At 36.6% G+C, this 9202-nt stretch overlaps 2 protein-coding genes across 2 annotated transcripts in view; both read left to right on the top strand.

Moving 5' to 3' along the window:
* Positions 1-645: 645 nt before the first annotated feature.
* Positions 646-2849, top strand: klf17 (Kruppel like factor 17). Its single transcript, XM_084410597.1, has 3 exons — positions 646-808; positions 1284-2235; positions 2338-2849. Exons 1-3 carry the CDS (start codon positions 686-688, stop codon positions 2511-2513), a joined length of 1251 nt encoding a protein of 416 aa, XP_084266723.1. The 5' UTR covers positions 646-685; the 3' UTR covers positions 2514-2849.
* A 2269-nt stretch (positions 2850-5118) lies between these two features.
* Positions 5119-9202, top strand: part of slc6a9 (solute carrier family 6 member 9) — a 49548-nt gene continuing 45464 nt past the window's right edge. Inside the window, exon 1 of the mRNA XM_084410947.1 lies at positions 5119-5279. The gene's annotated coding sequence lies outside the window, so the exon portion shown is untranslated. The remainder of the gene's footprint in view (positions 5280-9202) is intronic.

Below are 9202 nucleotides of genomic sequence, written 5' to 3'. Positions count from 1 at the left end.
TACCACACACATTTAATATAGACCCTATAAATAATAAAATGATAAATAATTTATATTGAATATTTTCAACACATTTTAATAGATTTATATAGGCTATATAAAAATAATTCACCAAAATAATACGGTTTGATGTAATGGCCCTCCAATAAACTACAAGAAGTTTGGCCGAGTATGGGGTTTGTGGCGCCCCCTTCAGCACTCAAACTACACTCAGAATTCAGGGGTGGGGGGGGGGAAGTCTTACATTCATTAGTAGCCTATAATTATTTGGAGGTAAAGGTTTTTACTTTGTTCTTGAATCTACACAAGCGTATGAATATGATTAACCGAATTCTTATTAAATATGGTGTGATGTGAGATTTTTTGCAATGAAACTGCAACAGCAGGTTCAGCGTGCACATTTTAGAATGTCTAATTCTGTTATCCTCCAGAACAGAGTATCTAAGTAGTCTTCACAATTTAATGGAACAAGGAGATTAATTTTACGTTTTAGGCTATTAATTATAGGCCAAATAATCAACTGTGCTTTGACAGTATTTACATGTTGTTAAGGATAGCCAGAGTAAATACTTGATAGGCTACAACTACATGACCAACGTCACGAGAGCACGCCCACACGACACTCCTTATAATGGGACAGGTAGGAAGCCAGTCAAACGTATTAGAGACGCATTGTCTGTCTCGGATGAATGAGACTGAACAACTCCCTAACATTTGCAACATGGCTCTTGCAGATGCGATTTTGCCTTCGATAAATACTTTTTCAAGCAACCAGATTTTAGACCAAAAGCAGTCTGAAATTGTTCGGGTGAGTTCAACTCTTCATTTAAAGTTATTTAAGGTAGACTATATTTAAAACGTATATTGAGTGTATTTATACATTTCGTTGTGTATTTTACGTTTAACTAATCGCAGGAGTTATGCTTCAAATTTATGGTAGCCTAAATAGAGGTAAAAAAAATAAAAAATAATAATAATTCGTCCAATTATGATCATTATAGCCTAGTAGGCTAGCTTCATTTGCAAAACATAAAAATTGTCATTATAGCCTTTTTAGCCTACATTGCAAGAACTAAGTGTTTTGTTAACATAATGAAAGATAGTTGACGTTTGACTGTGTTGTGAATCACCCCCCCAAAAAAGGTTTACATTGGAAATCATTAGCCTAATTTAGCCTACAGTGTAATGCTACATCTTTATAAATATTCTTGCTTAGTGGATTTTTTTATTTTATTTTAATCATCTGAGAAAGGTGTCTAACCCGAATGTTTTTCCTCCCTCAGGACTGGAAAGTTGACCCAACTAAGACAGTTGGAGACGTGAGACCCCTCATCGAGGTGGAGTTCAGCATTGTCGAATCTCCATCTTTGGCCAAAGACGAGGACGATCTTTCCAAGTTTTTGGATCTAGAGTTCATTCTGTCCAACTCGGTCACCTCTGACATTGACAACAACTCAGCGCAACCGCCGCCCGCCTATTCTCTACCGGAGTCACCCGAAAGCTGCAGTACTGTATACGACAGCGATGGATGTCACCCGACGCCGAACGCTTTTTGTGGCAACAACTTTACCGCACGTCCCGGCCACAGTCTGGTAGCCGAGTTGTTTACCTCGGACATGAATTATCATGGCGACTCGCATGATTTTAAAGACAGACATGCAGACAGACTGGAGTACACCGAACTAAGGGCTCTGAACTGTCGAAACCATGTGTCCACTTCTAATAACATGGGATACAAAATCAAATCTGAAAACCACGAGCAATCCTGCATGATGGCCAACGACTACGTGGGTCATTATTATGAACAAGAACCCCAGCGCGTGATGACTTATGGGCATCACGTGCAACACGATGTGCCTCGGGACATTTTAGGGAGGAAAGACTGCATCCTCACTGAAATGAACTCTCACCATCACATTGACATTGCACATCAACAGCAGTTCATGAATAGCGCGTCTTTTCCTCCTCAATACGCCCAGCATCAGCAGTATCACGGACATTACAGTATGTTTAGCGAACCATTGCGGGCAAATCACCCGGCCATGCCAGGTGTGATGCTGACTCCACCATCCTCACCGCTCCTGGGATTTTTAAACCCAGAAGACAGCAAGCCAAAACGAGGGCGTCGGTCATGGGCACGAAAACGGACTGCGACGCACAGCTGTGATTTCCCCGGATGTGGGAAAACGTACACGAAAAGCTCCCATTTGAAAGCGCACATGCGGACACACACAGGTATGTGGTGGAGTTTTATTTCACATGTTGTTTTTACTTAATTTCTAACTTTTAACCTTTTGGTACACAAATAATAAATGTTTCCCCCCGTTCTGTTCACAGGTGAGAAACCCTACCACTGCAGTTGGGAAGGCTGTGGCTGGAAGTTCGCCAGGTCGGACGAGTTGACGCGTCACTACAGGAAACACACCGGACACAGGCCGTTTCAGTGCCACCTGTGCGAGAGAGCTTTCTCCCGCTCGGATCACCTGGCCCTGCACATGAAGAGGCACATGTAAAGAAAAAGAAAGACACTATATCTATTTTAAACGACAAGAGAATTTTATATTGTTAAGACAATTCCTTTTTTGGGACAGCAGTTATTATGTGAATAGCAGTATAATGTAATTTCCTTTAAATTATGTCAGTATTTAATAGAAGGAGATTCTTGTTCATTTAGAAGGTAAATTATGTAGTACTTTCCCAGATGTATAAAAACGGGGCAGGACCCATACTTTTGTATAGGCTATATGTTTTTTTTTTTTTTTTTTTTATCTCCATTTAAACATTTGTATCAAGTCAGGGAGTATTTTTTTCATGGATTTTCAGAATTAAAAGCATTGTCTTTTTTTGTACTCAGCCTTTTGTCTCATTTTCTTAAGTTACTTATTTCTACACAAAGAGCATAAGCACAAATAAATAATTTTCCTCCATTGCACTGTGTAAACAAACAAAATAAATAAATGGAAAACTATTATTCATGTAAATTGATAGCCTAATATAAATATTTATCAAACAAATACAATTAAAAGAAAAGGTTTTCATGTGATTTGTAGGCCTACACTCTTCATGTAGTAAATATGGAATTATACAATTATTATTATTATTTTTTAAATGCCTTTAAAAATGTCTAATGCCTAGTTAGGCCTAGCCTACTTATCGTCACTCTAAAATCAAGTAGGCTAATTAATTTATGCAACATCACCATCATTGTCAACAATTATAATCCTCTTAATCATCACAAATATTGTAAATAATACATTTAGTCGTCTAGAACATACAGGATTCTTACAACATGTCACTGCTACTAGTCTTTCAAAGCTACAGTATGTCGCCCTCTACTGTCTAAAAATATGTAAGCAGTGTAGCCACAGAACCTCATGGGTTCTCAAACCAACGGTAGCATAAGCTTACTTAGACTGACTTTCATATGTTTATGAAAAATAATGCATAATTGAACTTTTGTTACAAAAAAACACTTACAGTATCCCTCTCCTGAGTCCTGGCAAGAAGTCATAACACGTTTCTACAGGGGAGTTTTTTTCTCGAGTCTCGAATATAAGAAGTAGGCTACTTTACATATTTACGTTAAAAAAAATCAGGCTGTTTCAAACATTTAGAGCACAATCCAATGTTCGTTCGCATCGTTAAATATCAAAATCATAATTCATTTTCGTTGTGTAAAGTTTATCTGCAGGTATCAATTTCTACCACGAGATGGCAGTCTTCCCTAAGGTTTGTCTCTGATATTACACCTGCTGATGCAATGTTACATGTAGTGGAGGAGCACACTCTAACAAAGATATTGTTCGTGTTTAGAAGTAGGCAACTGGCCAACAAGATAAAACTGTAAATGTAAAAATAACTTTAAATGTACATGATAAATGATATTAATCAAACCAGAGTAAGAATTCATTTGAAATTTCGTTAAGTTATATTGCTCCTCATTTTCCCAAACACTCGCTAAAATGTTAGCATTAATACTGAATTATCTAAATGATGTAGAGACAGACTTTCATCCCTTTCAACATGATGTTTACTTGTGGTTTAATGAAGCTATCTATAGCTAGGTTAGCTACCAATTGTATGGCATAAATGCTTATTTGAAGCATGACAGCAACGTTAACTATCACAAAGATGTTTACCAACACAATTATGACTCTGAATACTTTCGTTTTTTCCATAAATTTTTCCATGTCATTTAGATGAGACTCTGCATTCTGCCTCTTCGGAGAAATAATTTAATATCATTGCGTATTCATGCCATTTTTTCAACAGAGCGGCAAATTTAGAGAGGGACCAATGGTAACGTACACCTTAAGTTACATCTCACAGCTGAAGCCAAGCACTCGTTTTTATTCCTAGCAGTTGTTAAACCCACCGCTACGTTGCGCAACGGCGCGTGAATGGGGAAGCGTGTATATCCTCGTTATATCGTCTTCCAGCATCTTTTAGAGAACAAAAAGGTAACGAATGTGCGTCTGTCGCTAAATGTCCTCATTTCACCCATGATATTCATTCCACGCTCCCTTTTTGTGTTTGCTTCGAAATGTGTTGCTATGCGACAGAGCCGTAAGGTTTTGGCAGCACACCTCACTCTTTTTACATTTATTACATTTAAAGGGTCCAGAAACCAAAAATAGCTGAGTTAGAAAGTAGCAGGTTAATATAAATATCAGAGTTTTGCAGTTTTATTTGCAGTTTCAATGTGAAACTGTTACTCAATGACTATAATCGCAGGTCTATTGTCTCCCGGAAACATCCACCAACCGCAGCAAAACGCACGTGCTCAATAACCGGTAAATCTTAATCTTAGCCAGATCATCTGTTAAGACTGTTAATCATAACCTGTGCTAATTATTGAATTTATATATTTGTATTCTGTTTATTATACGTCCACATTATTTGAGAGTAATTTTTTAACGAATTTTCATTTATGGTGTAGTATTTTCAGTCAGATAATATCTTATTTTCAGATAACAACGGTCAGTCGACGCACTGTTAGGTAGTTACATTACGCTGAAATGATTTAAGAGCTCTACAACTTCAACACCATCTTCACGTGTGGTGTATGGGAGGGTCTTTTTTTTATCAAGGGGGCTGGGTCACATCTGAACAGAGCGTGCACTTTGAAAATTGGAAGTTTATCAAAGAAGTGTCCATCAGTTTAATGAGAAGATAGTGTTCAATACTCTTTAGACGCCGGTAATAGCCTACTTTCAGAGCATTTGTAACAGATCCACTGACAGTGCTGTCTTCTGTATAACACCGAGGAGCAAGCGATGGTAAGACCAATGATACTACACGAGGTGTAGACTACACTACAGCTGAATAATCTTTCCGTATTTTATTTCATAGCACCAGTAAGACGTTCCTCGGTTTAAAGACTTACTATAATTGTACAGATATTCAGTTTAATAGAAACGTTAAACTATTACTTGTTCGTTTCAGGTCAGATTTATTTCTAATAACAGCATTACAGTGCGGAAAAAGTGTCAGCAATGATGCTGTTTTATATTTTGCACCCTAAGCTATAGAATAATTACATCCTTTAATGTTAGCTATTTATTGTTTAATAAACTTGCATGTGAAGGGCCTGTTAAACCAAATTCCTCCATATCAGGCGGTGAAAATGATTCTAGCGGTTTAAAGGGTTTTTCCTCTTGCTTTCGTTTTTAGATTCATGTTCAATTTAAATGACTTCAGATTACCAGATTTGCGACCTTTTAATCGTTTTGATTGGAATCATTTACAGTGGCAAATGTCAGCTAGCACTCTTAGCTTGACTCTTACTTCAGACTCAGGCACCTACATTGTCTCAATAATGAATATGTAATCTTTGTTCTTAAACAACAAACATTAGATATATCTCAAGAAATTACAGAAAGTCATACATTCAGTAACGTTCTTGAAAAGTGGATTTTTTTTTTTTTTCATGTGAAAAAATCCAGGAATCAATGCCTTATATTGTCACAGAATGTTGTTACATGACTTTTGGTTTCTCATATTACATTTACATTTATTCAAAGTGACCTACAAATGAGATCCACTACACTTAGGCTATGTCAGGTGGTTTTGATGTCATATGTCTTGAACTTCTCCTGTAGTTTAGGTGTAATACTTTCTCATGCATTTTTATCAAGTAGTAAAGTACTAAAATAATACAGTAGGCTATTACCCTACTTTAACTGGCATATGCTTTTCAGGATAACAAAGATATTTAGTTATTTTAACATGTTCAGTTTTCTTTCTATGCTTAACTTGTAACTTTGTCATATAGTGGATGCTTCTATTTTAAAGGTAGAGAATAGAGATTTCTGGAATGATTTACTATTTCTGGCTAAAACTCAGTTACTGTGGTATTTTTTTAAAAGAAACAATATTCATAGATGTGAAGGACTATAATACGTTAAGAGCTCGCTCAAGTACTGGGGAGTGAAACCATTTAGTGTTTTGTAAGTAATCAGCAATATTTAAAAATGTACACGATGTTTAATAGGAAGCCAATGCAGTGTTGACAAAACCCGGCTAATATGGTCATACTTCCTGGTTGTGGTAAGAACTCTAGCTGCTGCATTTTGGACCAGCTGTAGTTTGTTTATTAATCATGCAGGGCAACCACCCATAATAGCATTACAATTATCTAGCCTTGATGTCTTGAACACATGAACTAATTGTTCTGCATTTTTCATTGAGAGCATATAACGTAATTTAGATATAGTTTTAAGATGAAAAAATGCGGTTTTACAGATACTGGATCTACAGATCCAGTTTTTTATATCAGCTATGCATTCCATTAATTTTGTGAATTGGTTTTTGTTTTTGATTTTGTGAGTTTTCGTCAGGGTGTGAAGAAATATAGAGCTGCGTATCATTAGCATAATAGTGAAAACTAATGCCATGCTTCCTAATGATATCTCCCAAGGGTAGCATGTACAGAGCGAACAGCAACGGTCCTAGTACTGAGCCTTGTGGTACACCACACTGAACTTTTGATCGATAAGACATCTCTTCATTTACTGCTACAAACTGATAATGGTCAGATAAGTATGATTTAAACCATGCTAATGCAATTCCACTAGTGCCAACATAATTTTCAATTCTATTTAAAAGAATGTTGTGGTCGATAGTGTCAAATGCAGCACTAAGATCGAGTAACACTAATAGAGAGATACAACCACGATCTGATGATAAGAGAAAATCATTTGTGACTCTAATGAGAGCTGTCTCAGTACTATGGTACGGTCTAAATCCTGATTGAAAATCCTCGCAGATATCATTTCTTTCTAAAAGGGAACATAGTTGTTAAGATACTGCCTTTTCAAGTATCTTTGACAGAAAAGGTAGATTTGAGATCGGCCTGTAATTGACTAATTCTGTAGAATCAAGTTGCATTTTTTTAACAAGCGGTTTAATCATAGCCAGCTTAAAAGTTTTTGGTACATATCCTAATGACAAAGATGAATTAATGATATTAAGAAGAGGATCTATGACCTCTGGAAGCATCTCTTTCAGTAGCTTAGTTGGTAGGGTCTAACATACTTGTTGTCGATTTAGATGATTTAATGAGTTTAGAAAATTCTTCCTTTTAACAGAAAATAAGTATTTTGTAAATACATGAATCTGGCACTTACATTGATTTGGCTGAATCTATATTCAAGAACACACTATAATACAATCTGCTTGGCTTCATTCTGCCATTTGAATCTAATTAAAACATTGTTGCCGGTCTTTCCAATTTCCTTAAACAAAATAAGGAAAAGGCCATTAGTAAACAAATAAAAGACCAACCTCCAACATTCAGTTGCACACAGGCCTCAGAAGAAATTAGGTTAACCTGTGATGTAACAGATTGTTATAGCATACTTTGCACGTGCCTATCCATCATGCTTAAACGCATGTTGGGCATGCTGAGATAATTTTTACCACTAAAGAGATGAGAAGATGTAGGATAATCATACCACACAGCAACATCTGGGCCCAATCTGTGCTCAAACATGTCAAGATCATTTATGATTGAGCAGAGCAGGGCATAGAGGTGTGTCAAATCATGCATTAAGTGACCACGCTGTCAAAACACTTCCTCTGTACCGTGCATAGTGTGGTTTAGCTCCCACACATAAAAAAAATGTCATGTGTTGACATTCTATGTCGCAAACCGGAAAGGTGCCAGAGTGTGAATTTCAAAAGGACTTTATTTGTTTTTTGTTTGTTTTACCTTTTGCTATGGCCATAATTTACCATTTAAAGGAACACTCCAGGGCAATTCCATGCAAAGGTCATCTTTACCATGAAAAAATAAAGTTTTAACCAAAAGAACAAAACCCTTTTTAAGTTCAGAATCATTTCAGACAGTATTCTTAATGTCAAAACAGCCATTATGCGTCAACAAAAGTGCCATTGATGGTTTGATTGTTGATTTTCCAAACAGATTCTATGTAGGCTATTTCAGACGCGTCACATCCATAACAGGGTTTTTGTCACATCCATAACGTTGGTTTTTCCTCATAATACACTTCATAAAAATATATATATATTAAACATTGATATTTTTATGTTCAGCTAAGACCCCTTCATCATGTGGATAGCAATATTTATACATTGGACTCAAAAGTTCACAGACTTTAAAGGAAATCGAACAGTATACCAAAAACTCTGTCATTTCCCGTCACATCCATAACGCATGCATATTTTCCTTTTTTGGGGGTGCTTAAATATATTTTAGAAAAACATATTTTGCCTGTCAATTCCCCAGATTGGGTGCTCTGAGAATATGCATTTCCAATTTAAATATTGTAAGAAGTTTTTTTTTTTCTGAGACATTTCACCTGTCATTATGAGTTCAAATGTCACATCCATAACGCTGGAATTGCCCTCCACCGTTTTTTAAAAATAGATATCTCTGCGCCCAAGTAGCAGTGCTTCACCTGTGCTTCACCCCAATATAGTCCCAAGTCAATATCTGCCTAGGAAATCGCCTAGTCTTAATCTGCATAGCTATTTGTACTCGTTGTGAATACGCAGGCCACAAGAAGTAATTCGTTTTTTTATTTTATTTTTATCACTTTTACTCATGACATGCTAGCTGGCAACAAAGGATTCCATTCATTATGCTAAGCTAAGCTAGCGGTGGCGCTTCCAAACTAAAACAATGCATGCACTGAGACAAAAATGCGTTTGCCCACCTATCTAAATGTAGGAAAGACGG

The sequence above is a fragment of the Rutilus rutilus genome, assembly GCF_951802725.1.
Source record: "Rutilus rutilus genome assembly, chromosome: 6".
In the NCBI taxonomy this organism is placed as follows: domain Eukaryota; kingdom Metazoa; phylum Chordata; class Actinopteri; order Cypriniformes; family Leuciscidae; genus Rutilus; species Rutilus rutilus.
Note: the sequence above shows the minus strand (reverse complement) of the source record. Positions and strands in the feature narration are given on the sequence as shown.

Coding starts and splice junctions, on each gene's coding strand:
- klf17 (XM_084410597.1), top strand. CDS start 686: ATGAATGAGACTGAACAACTCCCTAACATTTGCAACATGGCTCTTGCA. Junction 809..1,283: donor AGCAGTCTGAAATTGTTCGG/GTGAGTTCAACT, acceptor TTCCTCCCTCAG/GACTGGAAAGTTGACCCAAC. Junction 2,236..2,337: donor GCACATGCGGACACACACAG/GTATGTGGTGGA, acceptor TTCTGTTCACAG/GTGAGAAACCCTACCACTGC.